The sequence below is a fragment of the Cinclus cinclus genome, chromosome 3, assembly GCF_963662255.1.
Source record: "Cinclus cinclus chromosome 3, bCinCin1.1, whole genome shotgun sequence".
In the NCBI taxonomy this organism is placed as follows: domain Eukaryota; kingdom Metazoa; phylum Chordata; class Aves; order Passeriformes; family Cinclidae; genus Cinclus; species Cinclus cinclus.
In genome coordinates this window covers 91234663-91262657 of record NC_085048.1, presented here as the reverse complement: position 1 = coordinate 91262657, position 27995 = coordinate 91234663, and the positions used below count along the sequence as shown (strand labels likewise).

At 41.6% G+C, this 27995-nt stretch overlaps 1 protein-coding gene across 1 annotated transcript; it reads right to left on the bottom strand.

Annotated features, from left to right (window-relative positions):
- Positions 1–30: 30 nt before the first annotated feature.
- SMYD2 (SET and MYND domain containing 2) lies at positions 31–27962 on the bottom strand. Its single transcript, XM_062489303.1, has 12 exons — positions 27778–27962; positions 25095–25158; positions 18150–18260; positions 16482–16542; positions 13903–14027; positions 10173–10240; positions 8389–8491; positions 5884–5994; positions 4016–4136; positions 3643–3817; positions 2155–2263; positions 31–156 (listed from the first exon to the last, which is right to left on the bottom strand). The coding sequence occupies exons 1-12, from the start codon at positions 27960–27962 to the stop codon at positions 76–78; spliced, it is 1314 nt and encodes a 437-aa protein (XP_062345287.1). The 3' UTR covers positions 31–75.
- Between the last annotated feature and the right edge of the window lie 33 nt (positions 27963–27995).

The following is a 27995-nucleotide window of genomic DNA, read 5'->3' as shown; positions in this document are numbered from 1 at the left end:
TTCAAAGTGCTCCTGAAGGTTTCCATAACAAGGCTTTTTAAATAAAGGTTTGAAGGATTGCATAGATTCAAAGGCTCAGTGGTCCTCTAATTCCTTTTTGATCTCTGAAATGTATGGATGATCTTTCCCATGTGCTACTTCCATGATAGCAATTGCCTATGAAAAGAAAAAAAAAATATATTCACACAATTGATTCATATATAACACCAGGCTATAAATACTCTCTTTAGAGGTTTGAAGCAGTCTGACACCTCTAGCTACTTTTTGTCCCCTTGTAGTCATAAACCCAGTAGGAAATAAAATGAAATTCAAAACTAAGTAATAAAGGTTTTGTATTCAGAGAATACATCTTTGATCTTAAAGGAGCCCAAAGCACCTTTTAAAATTATATTTCTGACAAAACTACTTTGAATGCAACCAGCTCCAGGACAGAAAACTGCAAGTGTGGTGGGTAATAATCCAATAGAGGACTTAGCTAGTATCAGAGCGAGCTCTGCTCCTACCAATTTATCCTTGAGCTGTCACAGACATGCAGGCCTAGTGCAGGAGTAATGCTGAGGCATTTCAAACTTAAGCCTGTAAACCCTCTGCTCTTTCCAAGGGCTGCCAATGCTTTAGGAAGGAAGCAACTTCTTAGGCAGAAGTGAGATCCCATAAGACTTGGACAGACGCTCTGTGTCCAACTCCCTGGTGTTTCACCTGCAGCCTGCTCCAGGCTGGAGAGGGAAGGCTGCAGGCAGCCAAACCCCTGACTGACACCTTTCCTGCCCTGGAGTGTGTGCAGGGGCAGGATTTCCACTTGAGAAAAGACATGATAAAAGGCAGCACTAGAGAGCACTGAGAAAAAAAGTTCCATGTAAGTCAGAGAATTTTTAAAGACCAAAGACAGAGCAAGGAATTGCACTATCCTGGCCCTCTGAGTATTTAGTCATTTCATCCTTGGGGAACTTTTATCCTCTTGTATTTGTTAAGTCAGTACAACAAGGGCTTTTGGTTCTACCTCAGCAGCAAGAAATTACTCCACCCCTCCTCCTGCTCCAAAAATGAAAGGAGGACCTTCTGGTTGAGCTGCTCACAAACTGACAGGGAACAATGGGTTTGCTTTTCCACTAAATCCCAAACTTCAGAGGCTGGGATAACTTTGGGCAGTTCCTGTAGACAGCTTTTGGAAGTGAGTCATTAGAAAATGTTTGTGTTAGGAAACTAACTATGCCAACAAATTTACCTCACAGTTCCCTACCCCCCATCCCATGCTCCTACTGGCACAATTCCCATTTCTGCTCAAGGGTTTTACATCACAGTGAAGGAAAACCTATGCCAGTTTCAAACTGGGTAACAGTTAAATTTTAGAGGATATAGTCTTCTAGCATCTTTCACCATGGTTGGATGGTGCTGTTATTTGCTGGCTAAAATCTTGCCAGCATCTAAAAAGTAAGAAGAAATAAATACATTGTGACATTCCACACCGAGTCATTATATGCTACAGTAGTCATTGATGCTTAAGAAAATAGAACAAATTTCTGTCCAACAACAATAGGGGAAAATAGTCAAGAAACACAGTATAGACTAACAAAAAATAACAGACTAAAAACATAAAGAAAAAGGCACAGACTAGCAAAAAGGAGTGAAGAAAAACATAAAACCAAAATGCTGTATTTGCCAATTTCAGCATTACCAGATGCATTGAATTCCCTTCAGCTATGTAAAAATCGACTGGCTCCAGAACAAATAACCACCAAAAGCATGTCTACTCTAAGTTGGATATAGAAATTGCAGACTTCAATGAAGCACTATGTGCCTTTTATAAAAGCCAAGCATTTTTCCTGGCCTTATCCAGCAAATGAGGGGAAGATAGGGTTCTGCTTCATTTACATTAGTGCAGCTCTAGCTCAGTGAAGAACTCAAGAGCAAATGTTTAAGCATAATTCTCACTCCAGCTGCTGCAGTGTGAACCCACTGTGAAAAGGCACCCAAGAGCAGACCTATCCTCCATCTCTAGAAAAACCAAATCTGAGCCAAAAATCCAGTGACCAAATACATTAACACATGGTACATTTCCTACCACGCCAGGCTCACTGACAGAGAAGCACAGAGTGTTTCAACGAGCCCATGGCTGAACTGGTGTTATTAATGGAGAAACCAGGCAATAAATACCCTCTTCAGGGCTTTAACTCCAGCCGTCCTGTTCTTCAGTGCCATGTACAGTCTCCCTAATTTCAGCCACATGGAGGCAACATTCAGCGAGTAGGAGGGATAATGTTTACTGCAAGAGAGAAAGAAATTCAGCTTTATCGACTTTGGCAGTGTCATAGCATTTTCCCGTTCTGTCCCCCTCTCATGGGGCAAGAAGCTGCCTCTCGTTGCCCCTGCCCATTCAGTGCTCATCCCCTCTGCCGTGACTGCCAAGAGCCAGTGCCAATTGTGTCTGGGATGGGGACGCCTGTCAGCTGGGAACTGGACTGAAACTACCATATGCCTCCGAACAGCTGTCAGATGGCAATGACTTTCTGCCACTAGTTTTAATCTAGCCAGCTACAGAGAGAGCCTGCATTGTTAGGGGTTTTTGGAGGCACCCTGCACCCGCAGCAGTAGCTCTGTGTGTTCCACAATGGTTGGTGGGCTGGAAAGCGAGGGGCCCTCCGCAGTGTGCGGGGCACACATGGCACTCTGTGCTCGCACACACCGAGCGGGCAGAGCTGACCTGGAATGCCAGGCTCAGAGCCAGAGGAGCTGAGCAAGTCCCAGGGAAGATAAATAGCACTGAGCCCCCGGGGTGGTGGTGGGGGGGGAATGTTGGCTCCTTCTTTGTATCACTGCTCTCTGCCAAGTGATCTGTGACTTTTTGTTGGCATCTGTTCCAAAGGGAGAGCTTTTCTTGCGCTCCCCCCCAGCTGGCAAGAGAGTCACGTCTCAAGACGAGAATCTGTTTGGGAGATTCACGGCAGGACCAGACACAGCCAGCGTAACTGGCTGGCTCTAACCAACTGCAAAAACAGGGAATTCTATCAGAAACAGCGTTCATGTCTGCTGCAGAGGCTGTGTGCTGCCTTGTGCTGCCTTGCCCCACGCAGGGCTCCAGCCTGGGCATTCTCCCACACCTCCAGCTCTGGGGCAGCGGGATCAGGGATGTGGGGCACCCCCAGCTCGGAGCGCAGAGCTGAGCTCGGCTCCAGCTCCCTCTGCTGCTCGGCCCCAGCCCTGGGACACGGCTCTGCTCTCCTGCAGCCCTGCCCACCGTGCTGCTGCAGAGACGGAGCGCTGGGAGACTGCGGGAGGCTGGCAGCAACACAGGCTTTGCATCCATTACCTCGTAGGAAATACTGGCTGCAGATGCAGAATTTGAAGCCCTTCTTTCGTAAAAAATTACGGTATTTTAGAAACCGGTGTTTGCCCAGCTAAGCGGAATTAGCACAGCACCCAAGGTGGCACAAAATTATTTTAAGAACCCAGAGTAAGGATTTCCAAGTCAGTCCTGCTATATATTGCAGACCACATTCTGATAGCAACAAACACTATTTAAATATTCCTATGGGTAGAATGTTTATACGACATACACTGAGAGAAGTGTTCTCTGCCCAAACGTGCCTTAATTGTTCAGATTATTAATTAGAGCATTAAAAAATATTAGTCTCTCATATTTACCTGTAGGGTCTGATAATTTTTTGCCCATAGCACAGCGCACCTTCCCAGTCCTGCACGTAGAGGCAGACACCCATGGCCTGGTACATCATATGTAACATATAAACATTACTGTCTTCAAACACTGCACCCATCTTGTCCAGGCTGAGCTCACAGATCTCCAATAATTCACTAGGGGGTAGGAAGAAGTCAAGGAATGCAATAAATCTATGGCCTCTCGTTATACAACTACATGATGATGCCTTCAGACACAAAGAGGACAGAGGTAAGTTTAATTTCTAATGGTCATAGTATTCCTCCTGCATGTACTTCTGAAGTCCAGCAAGCAAGATGTTTAGGTCACACACCAGTGGAGTCAGGGTAAGACAAAGGATATATTTGTAGTGTTTGGCTCTCCTGAATTCCTCAATCACGTTCCTGGCATATCTGATCATGTCCTTTACCGTCTCTGCTGACGGAGGATCATTCAGCTTGCAGATTTCCAGTTTCTCTTTATCCTGAAGGAAACACAATGGACCTTACAAAGGCAGGTTCCAAGCCCTACAAATAAAAGTGCACCTGCTATAGAAAATTTTTCTAATAATAAGACACAGATATGAACTTATGCTCTTCAAAGAATGAAAAAAACAAAGGCAGAATGTGCACCTGCAATTTTTCTCTAAAGCCTTGGCTAGAAATCCTAGGAACCCCTGGCCTTCCAGTTCATCTGCCATTCTCTACTTCCAAGAAGGCCCTTTCTTTTGAAAGATTGAAGAGCTTTTCAATTTTGTCTTGCAAGTGGTTTTACATAAGAAATTTCACTGCTTCCAAATGATTAGGGATTAAAACAAATTTAGCCTTAGTTTTAAGGCTATAATAGGGCAAGGACCTTAGGTTGACTACCAAATGATATCTCTGTGGAAAATGACATGATCTTCAGTACAGAAAAGGATCCTTCAGATCTACAGACAAAACCACATTTCCATATATTTTGTTATTTCTGCTGGACAGCTCCACTTGCTCTTATCTCTCTAACATACTATTTCATGAAGAGTTCAGCTACAATCTAGAGACAATTTTTTGCTGTTTAAGCTTCACATTGCTGCAGAAACAACAATTATTATTTAATCTGCCAGATGAGAGAGCTACAGGAACCCTTTCCAGAACTGAAGGAGGCTGAGTGACAGGTGACTCCCAGAGTAGCACATTGTTGAAAATCACAGATGAAATCCTGGCTTCATTAAACGCAGTGGCAAAATTATCAAGGTCACTGTGGGGAAAAACAGAAATGATATGGTAGCAACAGAATAGCCTCAAGCAACAATACTGGGTACTATCTGGAAAAAAAAAAAAGATTCACAAAAGATGACACCATTTAGGGGAAGAGATAGCTGTCTGGTCAGTGTGGGAAGCAGCTCTCAAAAAGACACCTGGTAAAAACGGGACGAAAAACAATCTGGAATTTAAGGATTAGATTATGCTAGACATCCTGATCTTGTCTGGAATGACAGATAAGCTACACAGATCTCAATTCTTGTAGGACCTTCAGCAAAGGAGGTCCAAATGGTTGCACAGGCACAGCTGTCTCAGTACCTGCTGGCTTTGGGTACCTTTTCCCTCCAATAAGTGCTTTTCTTTAAAAAACCTAACAGCTTGCTGTCAGGAACACTGCCTGGATCTTTCTTTGTCCTTTGAGGGGCACCAGCTCACGTTTAATGAACTCTGGCCTGCACATCACAAGGGGCTGTGACCCAGGACCGCGCTGTCCCTGAGCCAACCAATATGATGCTACTGTAGAAAAGACCATTCCTCAGATTCTCCTGGGTCTCAGAACCATCCAGACATGCCATACAATGTCCCCCAGAATTAACTGCAATGTCCCAACCAGGAAATGCAGCAGCACTCTATTCCAGAAATGCCTCAAGCAAGATTTACTCACTGGGAGTTAAGTTCTGAGCTAAATTTGTTTGGCCAGGTAGCATAGACACAGTGTAATTATCTACTTTTAACAACGTTTTCATCTTTGCTTTGTAGCTCAACTTTAAATAGGTCTCTACCAGGAAATTTCCTGATGTGTCATGATTACGGTGGAAAGAATGAGTATCAGAAAGCATTCTGGACAGAAAGACAGAAAAACACAACCACCTCCCCTCATCCCCATTATCCTACTTTCCAAAATGTAATTAAGCCAGATAGGATATTACATCTAAGGACATGGGTAGGTGCCTTGACAGTCAGGAGTATACTTTACACCAATTCCATTACCTTTTCCTTAGTAGTGCACTCCCTGCAGTCACAGCTAAAGAAATAGGAGTCTCTTAACCGGTCATTTCTGTCTTCTGTGGGATACAGCAGGTCAATATAGCTGCTAAAAATCTACACAGTAAAAAAACCCCAAAAAACTGTTAGTGAGAAGCAGCATCACTAAACATACTTACTATACTAGTTCTGATGTATGTAGTATGACAACTACTTATTCATGCAGCTTGTGGACCCCTGCAGCCACTTTACCTGCCCATTCTCCCACATTCCAAGCCCCTTAGCAGCATCAGGACTAGTCACTTGCAAATGCAACCTGACAGAGAAGTGTTCCTTTCCTATTTATTATGGAATTTCCCTCAATATTACCCTGGCTTGCACCCAGGACAGCAAGATTCAGGTGTGGATAAGGAAACTATCACAGCATAAATCTCAGGCTCCTGTCAGACTACAAAGAGATTCCTACTTTTCAGAAGTAAAATAACGATTTCAGGTATCCAGCCTAGGATAAATTACAGTGGCCTGGTTTTATGGAGGCTGGAATCTCAAATTTTTCTTTCTGAAAACCTACAAAAATTGGGGCAACAGCAGTCACTAGCAGCTTTAGAAACTTAGCACAAGACCTTTAGATCTCTGAAAAGAAGAGAGGCCCAGTGCTCCAGTTCAAGGAGAATGAATATCAGATTTACTTCAGCAGCAATATTTTAAAGGAAAGAAAACCTGCTTTTGAACATTTTAAAGGCCCTTCATATACACTATTCTTAAGTTTTCCTCTATTTCAATGGTCTTCAGAAAAGAACCCCTGCAACTAGCTTTAATGCAGTGCTTTTAAAACGAGATCTCCCCCAAGAAATACGTCCTATGCACAGCATAGTTGATCATTCTGCAGACCAAGGAACAGCTTTAGCTCCATTTCTTCATCTATAGTTATTTGAAATGCTTTGCTCAGTCTCTATACTTAAAGTTTTTCTTTTCTTTAAAAGTAAAATTACATGCAATTTCATACAGTCCACCTTCTTCTTAAGTGTGAGCATGTCATCGCACACTTTCCCTCACACTCTTTTCCTTCGACAATTTCAAAGCATGTGGAACGCAGGGACCACATTAACAGCAAAAAAAAAAATCCTTTAAAATGTTGCCCTGCAATGGCTGCACAGAGCCTGAAGATGGAGACACAGGCTGGGAGACTGCACTGCGACCACACACAGCCACAGCTCACGTTTAGAAAACCCTGAAGTGTCAGAAAAGCCAACCTGCAAAACCTGTGAGGTCCTGGAGAGCTGATGTAGCTTCTAAGGCAGAATTCCACCTGACAATGATACCGAGCAAGGTAAGGACTCCACAACTCTACCTCTAATGATATGCTTTCCCCAAAATGCTGAAAATGTCTGGGAATCCACAACAAAATTCTGAATTTAGAATAAGTCCTCATCTGTTACCACAAAGCTTTTGCAGCGACTGCAAACACCACAGACAAATCATCACTGGCAAATGGTATCATAAGAAGCTGCTCACCAGAGTCATTCACCCTTGGCTACAGCAACTAAACTCACTTTGTTCTCAAGGGGGAACAGCTATAATCCACAAAAATAGTGGATATAATATATAATATTATATTATAAAATAATATAATCCACAAAATCTTCCAGGCTGCTATCACACACCTCAGAAAACAGTAGACGTTATCAAAAATGAAATCTGACTTTATTAGCATTAACTTTGCCCATTAAATTAACATTTACAAACGAGCCATTGAAATTCTGTGCAAACTCCATCCCCAGAGAGGATGCTCAGTATCCTCATTCCCTGCAGGTATTTGAACATCCTCCCCAGCTCTGTTTAGCATCTTTTTTTGGTTGTTTTGTTTTTAAAGTGCAGCTCTACTGTTTAAAACTCCCTGCCAAATTCATTATTTGATTGAGAAAGTTTCAAGGTAAACCCAGAGCCTTACTCAATTTCACAGATTTTTATTCCTCTCTGTACAGTTTCACTCCACCTAAAACCACACATTTGCTCCTCTGATTTTCCAGCAAATGCTGCTGAGGTGATATGACCAAGTCCCATGTTTTGTGGATGCTCTGTCCAAACAGAAGTCAGAGGATTTATCTGTACCCATTTACCTTGTTTATTCTGGCTTCAATTTCAACACATTACTATTACACTGGGAACTATTATAGCAGTAATAATTTGCTTTGATCTTGGAATTTCAAAGCACCAGCCAAACATCAGTAAACTCAGCCTCATTTTACAGATGGATAAACTGAGAGAGAGGCTGGCAGATACACAGTGACTGCTGTAGGTGCCCTTCCCATGTTTTAGCAAAAAATTGAGTACCACCTCCAAAAATCCCTTCATCCTAATTTTTCCAAAGCACCATCTTGCATTTCTCTGAGAAACAAGAGATCCTTCTTTCTGTTATTAGATTGCCATCTAACTGAAATGATTCCTGAGAAGCAGAATGGATCCTGTCAGATTGCACAAGAACAGAGCACATTCAAACATTGCATTTACCTCCTCTCCAGGCTCAATCTCTCTAACAGCTCTGACTTCAGCCAAGGTTCCCTTGTAAGTCACAATCACATTTGGGCAACAGCTATGGTTCATCAATGCAACACTGTAAAAGTAGAAAAGTAAATGTTTACCCTAACAACCACCACAAGCAACAGGCAAAAAGTTAAGCACCACTTCACAAAATAAATAAATCTGAAAGACTGAGTCAGTCGGTCTCTCTAAGCTGTTTTTATTCTGAGGCTTAACATGAACGTAATCTTGGGAAAATCTGTTGTACTGTTATTTATTCTAATGATATGGAGAATGGCTGTGCTAATGAATCATTACAATTTTAAAACCCTATTATTGCAGAACTAGGCAAGTTATTATTTCTCCCTTCTTACAGTGCTACAGGACACCTGACAGGTATGTTCATACAGCTTTACTATCAACATGATAGACAGACTGTTTTCCTCAGAGGAGAAAGAAAAAACATGTTTAACCTAAAAGGAAACAAGTAAATTACAGGAAAACAAAAGTCTTTGCTGCATTGCAAATTAAGATGGGCATTAAAATTTTAGGTGTCTTCTACTCAAATTTGAACAGCTTCCATGTTTGAAGTGGCAGGGAAGAGATCTCTCTCTGTTATACAAGCACATGATTTGGACAAAAACCTGCATGGATAGAGAAAAGTATACCCTCTTATTACCAAGCTTGGAGAAAGTGAAGTTCACTGCTTATCTGAGAAAAAAATTGTAATTTTAATTCTTTCTCTTCCAATCTAGCAAAATAACAACTGTCTCTTCAGTATGCTTAGCTCACAGACATAGCTGTTAAGTAGGAAAGATCTGACTCTTGTATCCTGAGCATTTACAAAGGATGGTGGTGGACATTTTTCCAGGACATCCTGGCTTAATAATCTCCTCTTCCCACAATGACTCTGATCCTGGGCATTTCAAGGCATTAATTTCCAATCTGTAGATCAGGGATGATAACTTCAGGTAGACCTGCCTGAAGAAGAAGAGTAATCTGTGAAGCGAGGACTAGCTACTACTGCTTGTCTGCAGCAGTTGGCAAAATCACATCTAGCTTTAAGTGGGCAACCATAAGTTTCAGGTTTCTTTGACATAGATAAGCTATGAGTAATCCAAGCCTCACCAGGAAGCCTCAGTGCTAATACCTTCATACAGGCTGTGCAAAGATCAGGGGCAGAAAATACCCTCCTCTCCTACAATATAAACTGGGAAGGGCAGATTTAAAAATGCAAGAAATGTTTCTTGGCCCTAAAGAAAGCCGTAGTCCCCTGTTCATGAACTGCAGTTAACACTTAACATCTGCAGTTTATTTGTAAAGCTAAGAAGCTTGTACATTTTTTTCACTGTCATAGCAAGGAGGCTCAAAGAAGCTATGAAAGGGATTTATTATTTGCCAAGAAACAAAGGTAGTAGGGATACTGTTCAGAGAGCACCAGGGGAAGGATTACACCCAGCCAAAACAGGAAGTTGTGAACAGACCATGTCACCTGCAATCCCTTTCATTTGGCTTTCATCATTACTTGATGTCCCTGTTCAGAACCTGCTACCCAAGCATTTTCTACCAACCTGAATATAATTCACAATCTAAGTTTCAAAACCAATTACATGTGCAATTTTACCAAAATTACTGGATTTTTCAGAAAAACTGCTGCAAATAATTAGCCACATTTCAGTAGCCAATTAAAGATATTTACAACAAGATAATTATTTTGGTAGGTATCTACTTCCTCTATTTGTTTTTAAAAAGTTAATTTTATCTTTTCAACCTACTCAGGAAATATGGCTGATCCCAAATGAGAGAGTTCCTCATCTTCAATTGTGAAGCCATTACAGTTAACCTAAGAAAAAAGAGGAAGGTGCTGGATCAGCTTCTGGTCAGCTGAGTACTTCATGTGTACACACTTCACATTCTCATGCATCAAACACAATTGCAGAAATTTGCTTACAATTTTCCATCCACCTCTCCAGGACTCACAGGGAGCTCCATGACATCTCAAGAAGTGAAGTGAGGACAAAGTCCCACTCCAAAGGAATACACAGGACACTAAAGAACTGACAGTCCAACACCTGCACCTGCTTAGGACACATCTAGTGAATTGCTCCTTGGAGGACCAACCAAGATGAGTGGGGCTCAAAAAGAGCACATAAAACCTTGCCCCAACATTGGCCATGACAAGGGAGGGGCCAAAGCAGAACTACACATGCAAGGAGCAATGTGGGAATCAAGGGCAGCAAACTCAGCCAGGCTGGGGCAGTGCAGAGCTTTCATGCAGCATATGTCACAGAGACCTGCCACAATGGCACCTGTCATCAAAGACTGCACATGTCAGCTACAGCTAAAGCACATGTGAAAACAACAAAAGCACTGAGAAAGACTTGAACCTCATAAAGACATAGAATAGAAGGGGACAGGAAAAGGACAGAGTATGAGGGGAAGTGTATTCCTAATTTAAACAGACACAGGATCAAAAAGAACTTTTACACAAAACTCTCTTATAGAATAGTTTCAAGCAGGTTTTAAAACCTTCTCACTTTTGTTCTCATCCAAGTCAAAGGAATCTTATAGCAGTTACAGCTTTTTCATGTGGTTTGCATGACTTTAAGTGGCCAAAATGCACCTCAGTCAAGTACTTTATTCCACTTCCACTTCAAATCACATACATACTGACACAAAGGGAATCCTCTCCCACATTCACCAGTATCTCCCTACAAACATGAAAAAAGCACCAGTAATGCACTAAAACAACTACTCACTAAAATGACATGTCCAAGACCAGTTAAAGCTAGAAAGGGCACAGGAACAGTCAACCAAGTACAGCACAGTAGTTGCTTTGGAAAGGGTAAGAGCTGACAACAAATACTACCAACAATAAACACAGGACCATTGAATGGTTTGGGTTGGAAGGGACTGTAAAGATCAAGTTCCAATCTCATGTTTTTCCTCCAATCCCCAGAGGCAGGGACACCTTCCAATAGACCAGGCTGCTCACCAAGCAAAGTGATATGCCCACAAGCTGGAATGCAGCCTGGACTGGCTTTTAGAAATACTCAAATACCCAAAGCCACTCCTTAGGTATGAACTATTCAGGGTGAGTTCACAATTAAGGCAAGTATCCTGATTCACTTCTCAGTATGTCTGCTATCTTTGCTTGATCTTTATCCTGTTATTTTTAGCAATACAGTGCCCAAAGATTCTCAGTCTCTCAAGATGGGCATGCTACTCCACTGGCCAATGTAAGAGCATACCTGAACCAAAACCAAAATGTAATTGCTGAATGCAAAAACAATAGAAGGGAAAGAAAATATAAACAGCAAGTAAGAACATAAGGCTACAAAGGCTGACAAAGAACAGCTTGATGATTCTGAATCACAGGAAAATATTTAAAAATATGTAGTGAGCTATCGTCAACTCCCCTCCACTAAGCCAGAGCCAACATACTTCATGAAAGTATCATATTAGAAATGACACAAGAAGAAGGATTAGAAGGGAAGAAATGTCACTGGTTTCACCAGATGAATGCTTGACTAAAGGCATGCAAAGTGGAGGGAGTGAAGAGACAACAGCAGAAAAACTGGAGTTCAATGTTGTTCCCAACAGTGGAAAAGAGAATGTGCTAAGGAAGACACAACATGCAATGTCTTCAGGGAAAGTGTGAGATGCTGGAACTTGAGGCAAGAGAGAAACTGTTTGAAGAGTAAAACAAGATGAGACTGAGGAAGAAAAGCTCCAGCCTCAAGACAAAATAGAGTAGAATGATGCCAACAGCTGGAGAATAGAGTAGTGAAAGGCAAGGATTTCGGACAAAAGAACTCTATTTCACTCACAAGGACCACTTACACCTTAGGCTGTGTAAGGAAGAGCATCAGGCAAAGCTCACTAAGAGCAATGTGAAGGAGTCAGAGGTATTGAAGTCCCAAATGACTGCCCTGAACCACAGGGAAAAACAATGGGGAATGGAGGAGCAAAATAGACCACATGAGGCCAGAGTAAATACTGAAGGAAAACAAAGGAGCATAAGTATAATAATATATAATACCATAATACTGGTTTTAGGTCAAGTTAACTAATCATTAGGAAACATGTTTGTACAGCTCAAGTACAAGAATACCTCCCTTTCTTCTGGAAGGGTTTGTCCTGAGACTAACACCTCAGAAGGCTCCATACTGTAAAACGCTTCTGAGAAGCATCCAGATGACTTTTGGAAATTTTAGTTCAGAAAATTCCAATGTCCACAGTGGCAGTGTGTTACCTAATGATCAGGATGAGCTTAAGGTAAAAACTACAGGTGACCTCCATAGATAAGACTGGATGGAATATGAGATCTGGGAGTCAGCAGCTCACAGAAGTCAGTTAAAGTACCACAGTCTGGTGGAGCTGCTCTTGGACAGGACATGAAACACAAGTCATTATAGCCAAGATAATGAAATCTTCTAATAAAAATATTCAGAAACACCACAAGAAATTGGTTGTACTAACATCTTCAAATTATCCCTCTGACAAATATAAATTTTTAAAGTCTTCATAAGAGAAAAACCCCTTGTCATTGAAAGGAAATGTGTAATTAGAAACAACACAAAGGATGATAAGCAGATGCTAAACATCCTAAAGAACCATTTCCTTGCAGAATAAGAGTACCGCTGTATTAAGAAAATAGTAACTGTGCCTCCTTGTTGGTAGATGCCCAGCTCTACCAAACAGGATATTTCCATCTCAGCTTTCATCACAGAGGTCAACATTTGACCCCATCTCAAGATACTATTTTATTCTGAAACTTAAGTACAAAACTAGCTTGTATTAATGCAAAAGAGGAAAAATAAGAAAATGGATCTTTCAGTATTCCACTGGTGTATTATTCCATCCACTACAATACATTCAATTCAGATGCATATTAAAAGTAAGTGAGAAAAAAGAAGTGATACATCAGAAGTCATCTAACAAGACATCCTGTCTTTCCTTCATCCCTCCAGATGGCCAGACCACCTGACTACATTTAAAAGCCACACACCAGATAAAAGTTTTAGGCTGTGCTTTCTGCTGCTCTTTCTGTATCTCTGAAGTTTACTCCCTGTGAAGGTCAAACACAATGATGACCTGACCAGCAAGGATTTCTACAAGTTTGAAGCCTGAATGAAGGATTTGCCTCTGCAGGGTCTCAGGCCAGCAGCCTTCCATGTTAGTTCAACAACAGCCACACTATGTTTGGCCCACAAGAAACTTAACTTTGACAGGGTTTATTAAAGACTGTTTCCCCTTTTCTTCAGTGTTTGAGAAGCACCTCACAGAAAGTCTGCAGACAAGAGTCTCTACCCTCAGAATGGAAGTGGGGCATATCCAGCCACTACTGCTCAATTAAGCAGATCTCCATCAAGTATAGTCATCCGTACCTAAGATAAGCAAAGAGCTACCCTTCCCACTGCCATTAACATTCTCCCCCTTTTAGAAAGGCTAAACTCCTACAGCACCATCCACCTAAGCAGGGCTGTGCTCTAGCCAACTTACTTGTGCAAAGAGAACTACAAGGGCAGCATTGTCAGGGTAGTCCAAGTGCTTTGAGTAAAAGTGATGAAGAGCAGCAATGTCGTTCTGAATCAGCTCTCTCTTTTCATTGTCTAGTTTGTCAAGGTCTGTGGATAAAAAATACATTCCATTTCAGTAACAGGAAAATCCCTCCAGGTAGACTTAGGTTAGAAGAGGCCCAGACTTTAACAGAAACCCCTGAGGGACAAGCCACTTGGAAGTACTGCAAGTGCCTGCTCTTCCACAAACATAACATTGCCTCTTCTAAAGCCACGTGTGTTACAAAAGCATAGAATCACAGAATCACAAGGTTGGAAGAGACCCTCAAGATCTTTGAGTCCAGCCCATGCCCAACAAGAAGAATTAAAAAGCATTTTCTCACATCTTTAGGTTAGCAGATAATTGGACACAGACCTTACTTTCTTGGGTTGTAGTCTTTAAAGTGCATTTGTTAACTTGAGCAAACAGCCCAGCCAGCCCTCTGGAAGCCTATCAGCTGGGGATAGCTGTCCTCAGCTGTCTGACATGACCTTATGAGCTACATGGTCCCACCTGCTGTGGTGTGAACTCACACTAAATGTCACTCACCTGAAAGCATGCTTTGTATAATGAAACTTTCTCATACAGACCTATTCCTCACCAGCACAAACCAGACCACACTGCTGCTAAGGCTGCTTATCCCTGCTGCTTTCGAAAGATGTGGTCTTTCCTAGCACAGAAACTCTTTGTGGCCACACATGATAGGGATCTAGCAACAACCCTGGGGCGGGTTACAGGGCCTCTCCTTTGCAGCAGGAGGAGGATAACATGAGGGTGCCCAGGAATGCAATCCACCTGATCTGTTGCATGTACCTGCTTCAGGAGGTAGCAAACAGTGCCTGAAAGTGCACACGTATCCATGGGCTGGGGGGTGACCACCAACAGAGATGTTGAGACTACAGACATCTACTAATAGCAGACAGCTGGAACATCAGTGGAAATGTCATGGCACACCTGCCAACTGTGTTCAGAGATTTACCCTCAGGCCCATGACAAGTTCTAGCCAAAGCCATGGCTACTGAACCTTTCCTTATGTGGCCCATGCAGAGTAAGCTAGATGATCAGCCACATACTCCTGGTCCCCTCAAGACACTCTCTCCCCTCAAGAGCAGAGTGTTTGGAAGTGTTTTCCTAATCCACTCTCTCACAGTGGCAGTGTTACTAGTTCTCTCCAAGTCAAAACAATAATGGAGAGAAAATGCTGCACAACAGTGAAAGAAAGGAAATCACTTGTAAGAGCATATGTGAATGATGGGGGAGTCACAGAAAACACTGAGGAAAATGAAATAGGACCATCTGATGAAATTTAAGACAAATCAGAAATGAGGAATTTTGAGCTTCCAACTGACAGCCAGGTGCCTTTTCCAGCCCTGTGTATGGTGTTGCAAAGCGTTCAGACACCTGATAAGGGTGTGCTAAGCAGTGAGGGGAGACAAAAAGGCAGCACGAACAGGGATGCCCGCTAACAAAACAAAGGCTTCTAGAGGACAACTGGGACACTGCAACAGACAACAATATTTCAGCCTTTTATCTCCCAAATTAATAAATTATTAAAGACAAGCTACAATGCAGAAGAATACACAGAAATTACTTCACCACTTACCCATTCTCCTCCACCTCAATCTTGCCAATTTACCTGTAGAACTATCCTTGCCCTAGGCAAAGTAAAATGTTGGCATTTTTCCCCTTTTTCCCCCCAAGTTGTCCCAAAAGCAATGACAGGAGCTTTTGTTCAGGAAGGAAATAAGAGTACTGTGCTTCGTTACTCTGCTACCTCAAGTCCTAGCAATGAGTACATTTATTCAGCATTTTGTAAAAGGTTTTGGAAGCCATCAGAGTGAGTAATGTGACTACACAACCCATTGCCTCTGTGTATATTATGCTCAGCACCAAGAAAGAAAACAACAGACTGGTGAAAACTGTGCCAGGATGGTTACTAATGGTCAGTTTCTAACTTGGATGTAAACAGTAGCTTTCCAGTAGAAAGCAAGCCATTGCCTTATCTCCTTCTTTGGATTATTTTAGAGCATTTAGGACATGGAATCCTATATAACATGTCAGATTTGACTGGCGGTGACAGACACTGAAGCACAGTCCAGAGGGTTCTGCAATTAGCCCCTTAGTCACTGTCACCATCAAGCAACTGTGCTGTCTCTGATTTTATGCCTTCTGGTAACAAATACCAGCTATTTTAATTTTACAACATTACAATTCTCAAAAGACACTAGGATACCAGAGAAGCAAGAGATGGATGTATGCTACTTAATTAACTCTGTTTAGGTTTTCATCCTTGTTTCAGAGCTCCCACAAAGAGGTAAGGGGAAAAAAAAAAAGGCAAGTAGAGCACTGCACTTTCAAAAAAATGAGGAACCAATTCTCTTTGTTTACTCCTTTGTTTACTTCTTTCCTCCAGCAGGAGCAGGATGTTCTGAAAGTTGTTCATGGAGGGGACCCATGGGGAAACAAATCATTAATATAGTTAAATCAAAACCTCTGCTAAACTGCAAGCATTTTTTACTTACGTGATTCAAACTCTTTTACAGCAAGCAGCTTCTCTGACTGTGTTCTTTCAGGGTGAGTTTTCTAACAACAAGGGGGAAAAATACGAAAAGATTTTAATGTTTCACTTTGGCAGTTTTGTATACTCATACTCTGCCTGTAAGACAGATCCAAATGCACAGTCTATGGAATTTAAAAGAGTTGATGAACGACAATGAGTTAAATTGACTGCCCTAAGTAAAGGCATAGAAATAGTCTCTCCACACCAAATTAGGCAGCAAAAGAGGAAATCCTATCAAATTTATAAACATAAACTGAACAGTATTTTAAATATGTCATTTGCTTTGTTCTAGACACCCAGAAAGCTGCTAACAATAGCAAGCAGGCAGAAGACAGGCTTTGCTTTGAGGAAAGTGAATAAACTGACTGTTGACAGAGTTCAAAAGCAATGCTCCACTGTTGGCCTAAGGCCACTTCTTTGTAATCTTGGCCATTAAATATGGCTTTGCAGGTGGCCCAGCAGCTGAGGTTCAGGGACTATGGTTTGCATATTTAGCTTTTATATGACATGTTGGGTTCTCCCCCCTCCCTGTAAGTGATGAAAGCAGAAATTTACTCCAATGACTTTTTGTCATTAAACATTCGATTTTGTTTGTGCATCACCACCAAACTGCACTTTAATTAAGTTACACACATGTACATTCATGCACACATATCTACACACACAGCAAGGATGCAGCTACCTTCCCAGCAGGCCACCAAAATCCTCCCTACATACAGTATCCAGGTTGCCCTTGCCACATAAGCAGACCTCAATCACAAAAATATGCTTCAAAGAGGATTTGTTTTTGCAGAGAGAGTTTAGAGCTGTACAAAGATACACAGCACAATAACCTTGAAACTCATGAATCCCATCCCCTCCCTGTAAGCACCTGTGCTTTCCTCAGTATCCATATAGTTAAGGAACATTGAAATAGATGTTGACATGGCAATCTTCTTTCCTTACAATATTCTTTTTCTCCAAAGACCAAGGGTCTGAGATTTCTCTCTCAAACTCTGGTTTTCACCAGCTAACTCATAATCATAAATGTTTATAACTGAATACCTCAGAGGTGTTTTTGACTCACAAATGTACTGGGAGTTATATGCTGCACAATGCTGTGGAACTGTAGCTGAAAAATACTACAACAGGCAACTGCTTCACAAAGGTATTATCAGTGCCTGCAGCCAGATAACTCTAGAAGCTTTCCTTGAAATTTAAGCCCAAATACCAAATTTTATTCTTCTTTCTCTTCATCAGTGTGGCCTTGGTGCTTGCCCAGACACGTAACCAAGAGCTCAAATATACCAGAACAGAGGCTGAAACATCAATGTGAAGCCATCAGTAAACATTTCCAAGCTCTGTTCAGCAATACCTTGGCCACAGGTTACAGCTGAAGACCTCACTAGCCTTTCACCAACTTCCCACAGAAGTCTCCAGCTGGATTATGCTGGTCAGTGCTCTGATGGTCAGTTCATACAGCTGCTCCAGCTCTGTGTTACACCTGTCTGTACACAGGAAACTTAAGAGTGTGTGTGTGTGTATGTGTGTGTGCTTTGCAAGGACCGTTACTGTCAGTCAGTTTTCCTTTTCCTGCCTTCCCTGGCACCCGGAGCAGGAGCAAACCTCCCAAGCTTTGCCTTCTGTTCACCTGTTTGGCAAGGATCCTTGCTGTTAGCCTCACAGTCTCTGAGGGATGCCAGTTCTGCCCAAAAGTGCACATGGAGGCACATTCCAGCTTGTGCATTGGCCAGTCTTCCTTCTGAAAATGTAAAAAAAAAAAAAAATTAAAAAAAAAAGAAGTGTCATGGAGATAAATTTATGAAAAAGGGGTTGAAGCAAGTCCTGCCAGATCCTTTCTTTAAAAAATAAGATGATGCTCACTAAATCTGAACAAAAGCTTGAGTCACATTTAAGGGGTACAGCTATTCTGCTTTTTTTCTAACAAATTCACAAAGGAATAAGCTGAGGTCAGAATATCTTCATTTACTCAACAGAATAAAAGTATTAAATGACGAAGAAGCAGACATCAAGATTTATAAATCAGCAGTTCTTATTGTTCAGATCAAGCATGTGAGCATGCAGTAGGTCTCAGCTTGATGACTTTATTTGGTTCATTTCCATTTAATACCTTGGCCCCTCATTATGAGGTGACCCTGGTGTAACCACAAGTAAAGTGTCTGAAGTCAATGGATTCAAAATCATTAAGAATCATTTGACTGTAAGGTCAAACCTAAACATTCTGATGGAATTATCAGATTTTTTTTCCTTAAATGTTGAAGACTAAAAGTACAGCTAGACAATGAAAACACACTAATATAGACAAACATTTCAGTTAAATGTACAGACCATAGTTTAGGTAATGTATAGTATATTCCTAGCTCAACAGAAAGAAACAACATACAGGACTGATGGCACAAAGCACTCACTGGCTTTTGTCAGTCTACAAGTTTCACCCAAGGCCACAGACCCTTCCAAAGAATAGCAGAGAATCACATAGTAACAATCAGCATTAGCATGAGCTGTCCACAGACTGAGCCAAATTTAATTTTACTTATTTATTAATTCATTTAAACATGGAAATATTAAAGGAATTGACAGTTATTTATTGCTATATCTCATCCCAAACACACATTTATAAATTTATAGAACAGACCTATAGCGTTCTGTCTGCACAGGGAGCATCAAATTTTGTTTTCATACGAGATTCAAACTGGTGGAAAACACTAGCAGAGAAAAAAAACAACAAATCCCACAAATCTATAAGTGAAAACTTGAAAACCTTTTTATCACCTTCCAGAATGTTCTTAAATCCCATTTCTGTGATTCATTCAGTATGGCAGATCCTGTGTTGGCCCACTCACCCCCAATTATAAAAAATAATTATAAAAACTCAACAATATGGCCCATCATAGTGACTGAGTGGCACAGAAGGAACAAGTTCCCTCAGCTGCCTAATCACTGAAGGCAAGAGCCATTTGAAACACTAGGGAGACACACTGGAGGCTGTCTGAAGCATCTACACAGTAGATATGCTACAAGTCTGCTGGGAGGGAGATTCCTTGTGGGAATTACAGCTACAGGCTACCTACAACAACCCAAAACAGTAAACAGGGGAATCAGGACCCTCAGTGCCTCCTGCCTCGACTGCTCAGCTTATTTCCAGGTTTTGCAGATCAAAACAAAAGCTGAGATCACTAATTTCAGAGTTACTGCACCAAAAATTATTCCGCTCAAAACAGTTATTTTAACTGTACTGGGTACAGATAGCTTTAGGAGGTTATTTTATTAGAAAAAGAAAGGTCAACACCAGCCCCAGCCTTGGGTAGGATTTGAAGCAGGGCAACATTGCAAGGGTATTCAACCCCTCAGAATGTCAACTTTGCTGTCCTTGATATCTCAGTTTGGTACTTCCAAAAAAAACTACTTACAGGCTGCTTGAAATGAGCTCCAGTGTAAATATTCTAAGAGGATGTGGCAATACAGACCAGAACCAAAATAGTATATTACACTGTAATCATGTCATGTGAAATTACACTCTCGACTCTCCTGCAGCTGTCACACTACAAAATGCATCCCCAGAGAGACCCATTTCCTATGTATACCCTGAAAACTTTTCTGGAAAATTCATGACAGCATTTGCTAAGGAATCTACAGGCTAAAGGCTAAAAAGAGACAGAGGGAAATCTCGTCTCTCACCTCTTCTTGCTTACCCAGGACACCCACTAACTCCAGCATGACTGCTCAAAAAGTGAAGGCACTGAACCTGAAGCTTTGCACGACTCTCCTCCACACACACTCATTAAATAAACAGGAGAAATTACCTGATAAAACAAAAAATCAAAATGTAAAATCACGTGCCTGTCTCGAAGCAGTGTTTTCAAAAAAATCCATTTCTCCCTTTATTCTTTACACGTCGTTAATTAAAATCTTTCCCCAGGCAGAATCATACTGAGTTATGTGAACTGGTGGGGAGGTTAAAGGGACAAGATACGGCTGAATTGTGCAAAATGAGATAAAAGCCCAAAACACCACAAAAAAAAAAAAAAAAAAAAAGAGTTCTGATGACTGAGTAATACCTGGGATAGAAACACCATGACAGCAGCTTTCCCTGCGATCACAGCAGGACTATTTTGCATTCTCTTCCACATTTTCCTCCAAGTAGTTTGAATTATAACAAGTAGCATTGTTCTAGCTGAATCCCCAATGCTACATTAATGATATTTTCTTCCTATTTTCATTACATCCACAATATTTTTCCCTTCATTTAGGATTGACAACACTTTTGGAAGGGAAGTTCTTTAAAGGTTATGCTTTTTACATCAAAGCAGGGGAGCAGCCCTTTTTACCAAGTTCTTCAAAAAGATTCTGCCATCCGGGACTACTGGATTGATTCCCAGCACACTGTCTTATACCTCACTGTAGGAGAAAAAGAAAACAAGTAACAAAATACAATATTAAAAAAACCCCAAGACTCAAACCCAAACAGATGTCCTCATACCTCCTTTTCCACATGGACTTTTTCAATACTAAATAAAAACTCTGTTCTATTTCACTCAATTAAGAAGAAATACACACAAATATCAGAGAGAAATGATGGGCAAGACAGTGCAGAGGTTAATCTCACTTCTTCAAAGTCTTAAGGCCCAATTGTGATCAAATGGCATCCAACTCTTTAACTGAATTTCAGCGAGGCAACTTCTGATGTCTGATATTAAATTGGTAAATTTCTCTGATACACCCTTTCAACAAGCAGTGAAGGTAGAGGTTCTATGTATCTTCACAGCCATCCTTCCCTATCATCATTTACCAAATGCTGGGCTATACAGGGTATTTGAGTTCCATGGGTTAATATTTAACATGTGCATGGAGATATCTACCAAAGAAAAATACATTGGGAAAGTTTTTCTACAGGGGGACAGACACCCAACACAATCTTGCAGTGTCGAAATCCCTTCATGCAGAATCATTACAGCAAAAAAATTTCTATTTTTTTCTACAGCTCACCAAAGAGGAGCAGGCAATTTCTACAAGGTACCATTTAAAACACACCTGCTTAATGCTAATTACAGGTGTGCAACTACATTTTGAGGCTTACTAGCTGGTTAAAAAGACCTGCTTCACTTACTCCAGCAATACCAACTACAGCAACCTTTAATATGACATGCTGAGAAAAACACAAATGGTTTGGTCAAAATATATTTCGAGTGCTGAAAATCACCACAGAAACATCTCCTTCTGCACACTGGCTAGCTGATCTCCACTCTGGCTGGGATAAATGATAGCCATGTGTAATAACAGCGAGAGGAGTTCCAGCAGCCAGTTCAAGATCACCAGTTCCAAAACTGCAACCACATAACTCTCTTAATACATTTCTCTTTGGGGTGTTTCAGCAGCTAATTTCTAAAGAGAAAAAATGAGCACAGGTCTCCTCCTGCTTGACTAAAATTATTATAATTTAAGAAGTCAAGACCCAAACAGCTGCAGATGGGGGCTGAAAGCCATTGTTATAATAACAGGCCTGTGGTCCAAGGAGGTGAAACTAGAGAGTGGGATGGTGTGAAAATCACAATCCCTTTTTAAAAGGAGACCTGGATTAGGGCTTGGGAAAAGAAAGAGCCAGCAAACCCAGACTAGATTCAACCCACAAAACATTAAAAGCAGCAAGGTCAGGCAGTGAAGGTAGCTTCCACTCTGACATGCCCTGAATCCACACCTATGCAAGTATCCAGCTTAATATAGCCCAAACACATGGTTATCTATCTTAAAAGTAAAATAAGACACGAAAACAGGAACATTAAGGAGCTGTGCCAAAGCCTGTGTGTGTGCATATGTGTGTGTGTATAAATCCACTTGCCATAGATCCACCCCTCCCCACAAAGAGCAAGAATTCCTATAAATTGTGGTATAGGACATCTTTAAGTAAGAAGAGAGTAAGCTCAAAAGCTTTGGATTTTTATCCCAGTATGCCTCTTATGGTAAACATTTGTCTAACTGAATTGTATTGACTAACAAGATATTAACCAACATATGAAATCATATCATGCCCTTGTTGGGTACATACAATTTTTAGCTGAGCAAAAATATATGGATTTCAGGGAAAACTTAACTTAGAAAATACAAATGAAATGAACAATACCATGACAGTTCTCAAGAGCAGCCCTTGTCTTTTATCATTGTCGCATGATGTCTTACATCCATGGGGGCAAAAAGGACACATTTCCTGTACATTCCAGTGTTACAAATTCAGTATCAAGGCACAGATATCCTTTCTGGCTCTGACAGAGAATTGCTGAACTGCTGAAAAGTGCCTTTGAACAAGACAGGGATGAAGATGCAGTGCAGACTGTCTGTGTAGCACGTACAGACAGTGGAGACCAGTTTCTAGAGAATATTGTGCTGGAAGGTAACTTGGAAAAATTGTCAAAGAATTCAATCTCAGCAGCATTCATAAATTTCATCAGACTCAGAAGGGCCTAAAAGATGTAAGACTATTATATCAACTAGGGAATAAAAAGCCACATGTGTATCACCAGCAAGAGGGAGTTGCTAATACCTGTGCATGTCATACTATAGTTTAGACATCAACAAAATCTAAAAAAGGCCTTTATATCTAGAGCATCACACCACACACCAACAGGTAGGAAAGATTCTAATTCACTAACTTATCAGACAGACAAGCTTTTGCTGAGGAGTAGCTTTAGCAGACTTAAGGACACTCAGTTTGAGCAGTTCAGGTTTTTACTCTAGGAACATGTCCCTGTAGAGAGAGAGAATTCTGACCATCAAAAGATTTTTTTTTTAATCAATCTAAAAAAAGCAATACATGTACAAAACTTTACCAGGGAAAGGGAGGGAAAAAAAAAAAAAGGAAACTAAATCAAGCTCTCCTTGTTTGTAAATATAAAAGTATAAATTTTGTCAAGGCTGGAAGTCAGAACGCTGAGGGAGGGCTACTTGGTGATGAAAGCAAAGGACCACAGATGAGAAGAAATAAGTTCTTCTACTTCCAATATGACATTTACTTGCTGTTTTTCCCAGTACAAATTACTGAGCTTTCCTACTTCAGAAAATCTTACATAGCTGTTTCATAAACCATTGTACATTTTAGATAGTAAGAGAAGAAACTCACAGTCTCAGATAAAAGCTGTTGAACAGCTGCTGTATTCGAGGATTTCCTTCCCTCATCTAGTTAAAAGCTTGTAAGAAATAATGACATGAGGAAACATTTCTTAGAACAAGCATTTTCCATGAATGAATCCTAGGCTTTCTCTACACTGTCTTTAAAACTCATCCAGATTCCTCTCAAGACCCTTAAGGAGGCTCACACAGTAAGCTTTCACTTTGGAAATTCTATTAGCTACAGCATATTTTGTAAAAAATTCATTTCTGTTAAGCATTTTTGAGTTCTCCTGGTGCCTCAAAACTAAAAGGCTGTTCGATTAACCCACAATTCACTAGGATTCTGTGGGAAAGCAGGAAGCTGGGGAGGTAAAAGAAGGAAAGCTGAGGACAGGTCAGGCTTCTTTTGTGCAAACCTGTGCAAGAGGAGAGCAAGATAAATCCTCGAAATAAAAGCAAGAGCCCTGTCCAAAGTGCCTGGGAACTGAACAGCACAAACCATGACATCTCTGTCCAGGTAATGACAACAGAAACTACTTGGCACACACCCATGCACCCAACAGCACGTTAACGTGGGAGAAGGTTTGCATTATTTATAGCTAACACACAGCTGCATGCCAGACCTTGGGTGACTCAAATCCTTCATAAGCAGTGTTCCACACTCAGTGCCCAGCACCATAGACATTGCATAGCTCACGTTACTCAACCAGCAACCCTGTTGAGTTTTTCCATGCTGAAACTAATAATTCTTCTGCATCAAGTGGAGGGCCCAAAAAGACTAGATTTTCTTTTTTTTTTAATTTATTCTAATTTTAATTAAAAACAGAGTTAAAACTGCATGGAAATATTTTGGATGGCTTTGCATTGCTCTACTTTAGTATACACATTATCTTCTACATCCAGGAGCCTTTAAAACACGAAGTATACAAAAAGAAAAAAAGTTGCCACAGTCAGTAAGTTAAGGAGAAAGCCTGCTAGGTTTCAAAAGGTTATGACTACCATCAGCTGTGGTAGTCTCAATACTCAAAATATTTGCAAATATTTTTTTAAAAATCCTAAAAAAAAAAAATCTCCTAAAAATCTCTCTCCTAAGATGGATTTAGTGATGCGATTCTTTTCTATTAGACACAGGATCTCTTACCAGTTTAGTGAGCTAATGCTAAATTATGTGGTTTGTCCTTAAAAGAGGGAGTAATACAGACATAATTAGTGGGTTGACAGGCAGCTCTAATCAAAGTCTCAGTGGTACCAAGCCCTGAAGCTACTGATCTTGAAAGACTCATGCAGACCATGTCGAAATCCTGTAATTGTCCAATGCAGAACTCCGTGGTCAGCATCTGTGGGATGCTGGAACTGACTGGACTGCTATTAACCATAACTACAATTAGAGAACATCAATGCCACACAAACAAAAATCAGAGTTCTGCAACCCCCACCCTCCTTTTCCCCACCCTCACAAATTGCATGACCATACCTGACATTCCACATTGCAGTAAAAGGCCTGTTTGCATCTTCCACACTTGGACAGTCCTTCTTTCCTTAAAAAAGAATACAGAAGTTATTCTGCTATAGAAACCTGAATGAAACAAAACTGTATGCTGGATCACTTTTTTGCACAGTAGTTTGCATTGCACAATGAAAACTGTATTAGACTTTCAAAAGCACTTTTTTCCAAGCAACCGTCATTATGCAAAAGCACTGTGCTTTCTTGATGAATTGCTGGGTTTGGAAAAATGCTACTCTATGCTATTCGACAGACAGCATCATTTTTTGCCACTATATGATGCATAATGAGCTAAACTTAATTGTGTTTTGCAAACTTTAAAACTGCTCTGTGTACTTGTTCACAAATATTAACCCTTTGGTTCTGCTATGACCATTCTACTGCTTCTTTGGTTATAGAATGCATGACCTTTGTTGAGTAAGTGCCTCCAAAAGCCAAGAACAAATTCTGCATTATTAAATATACTGTTTGATCTCCTGTCACCTGAGAGGCCCTTACTGTCTGACCCTGTCTGGTCTGATATCTGTGTATTCTGAGCAGACCTAAGGCTCACACTCTCCTTTTTTATATTTGTATATACCTCAACAGGGGGAACTGCCACGAGGAAGGTCCTTTTCTTCTTTAAAGTGCATGTGTTGCAACAGATCCCACCAAAAATAGAACATGTGTTACCCAACAAGTGACATTTTGGTATGACAGCAGTAGGGATCTCTCAGCAGTACTGAATGCTTTTAAAATGTCTGCATACCCTCCCTGGTGTAAGTAGCAAAAAAAAAAAAAAAAAATTGCCTCAAACTGATGTAAGCTCGCTGGAGTAAATCAAGGGTGAGGGTCCTCATATGATGTGATAGTGTACAACATTTTGGCGGTCACTGGCATTAGGAGCCCATAAAGCCCAGCAAGTCTGGCATCCTCTGATTTTATCTGCAAATCACACAAGGTGCAACATGAGCGAGCTGGGCTAGCATCACGACTCCTCTTGCTGACATTACAACCTCGTATTTAAAGTAACAACCACTATCTCATGCAAACACAATGTTACGGCCTCATTCTGCCCCTGTTACACAAAAGCTTTCATGACAGCTTCGCCAAGTTTCCCTTCCCACGGCTGGTGCCGAGCCCACAGCCTCCCCGCTAGGGCTCTTTGTGAGTCCAAGAAGCACAGCTCGGAACCTGGTACGTGCTAGCTCAGTGCTAATGCAACAGTCACAGACACAGAGCACAGGGCTGAGCACTGCGGATCACCTTACATCACCGAGACATCGCTCCTCTTAGTGGCACTTCATCACCCTGGTGTGAAATAAGTTTCAGATTACCCCGCTAACTGCTGTCCTGCTGCAGTCAGTGTGTTCCTTGATCGCTGTGCTCCTCCAGAACTCCAAAGGAGAAGCTTGCATGGATAACAAGCAGCTGCTCCCGAAGGTAACTAAAAGCTATTCCACGAGATAATAGTTATCCTTACGGTATTACTTCATATGTGTGAAGTATGGAAGTATTTCCCCGTCCTTTGTAAGAGAAATCTGAACATGATAAACAAAACCAGACAGTTTCTTTGGCGCAAGGAAATTTGTGGTTAGGTGCGAGAGTTTAACAAAACCTTAAACCGAAAAACAACACCTCCACTCAAATCTTAGAGGCTGAGAAAAGATGTAAGGGAGGTGAGGAAAATCACATCAGCTGTACCCTTCTTCAAATTGATGGGACTCTATGACCAGCTTCACCAGGAACTACATTAGGTGCTCATATGCAAAGAGAGGGGTGAACCAAGTGAACAAGTCACAAGTAGATAAGGTAATGAGGAAAGAAAAAGGATGCGTGCCTTTACTGAGGCAACTACTAACATTTGCTCTGAGTTATAACCAGGTAAGGACTTAATTCCTCAGTAAGCTGTCAGAAGGCACGAAAGTACTACACCTTCTAAAAATATGGTGTGGTGTGACATGCCGGAGTGTCACATCCATGCTGAATTTGCTAACCCTAATAGACCTTCTTTCTTTCTTTCTTTCCTTCTTTCTTTCTTTTTCCCTATAGCAGCTCATGTTGAGAGGCTTGAGGCAAACCTCCCGTTCACACAGGTGAGGAGGCAGCTGCAGAAGCCTCGGCAAACTCGAGCCCCCCGCATCCCTCCAGCAGCAGGAATCCCGAAGCACGCAGGAGCAGGCAGCACTCCAGTCCCAATGCTCCCTGCCATGCGACAAACAACTTCTTGCGTTGCCTGCGCTCCGCCCCAGTAAAAGTAATTTGCAGACTGAGGTTTCAGACAGAGCTAATACACAGATATTTCTGTATATTTCATTGCGGAGATATAGACATTTCATTCACAGATATTCCATCCGCACTACGGAATGTGAAGTGTGAATTAGGCGATTGCAGACCCTTTCTCCCTTATCAAACCTTCATTAAAACCAGCGAACGCGGAGTTATTACAAAACTTAAGACAGATCAGTGAAACTTCCTGCCAGAGGATGGTTACGCACGTGTCTACGTGACCGCCAGAGCACGGGAAGAGCAGAATTTTTTTTTTTCCCCTCCATTTTCCTTTCTCTTTCCCGAGCTGCTGAGCACGGAAAACCAGCGCTGAGTTTAAATTTCCACGCTGCCGCAGCACCACGAGCCGAGGAGGGGGAAAGTTGCGAAGCCGCCCGGGCCCTACCTGGCGAAGCAGCCGTCGCAGTGGCTGCCGCGCTCGCTGACGGTCAGCACGGCCACGTAGGCCGGGCAGCTGAACAGCAGCTCCCCCACGGCGAAGCGCCGCCGCGCCCGCAGCCCCCGGCCCTTCCCGGCGCTGGCGAACATCTCCAGGCCGCCCAGCTGCGCCGCCGCCGCCTCCGAGCGCATCCCGACCGCGGGAAGGGAAGGGCAGAGCAGGGC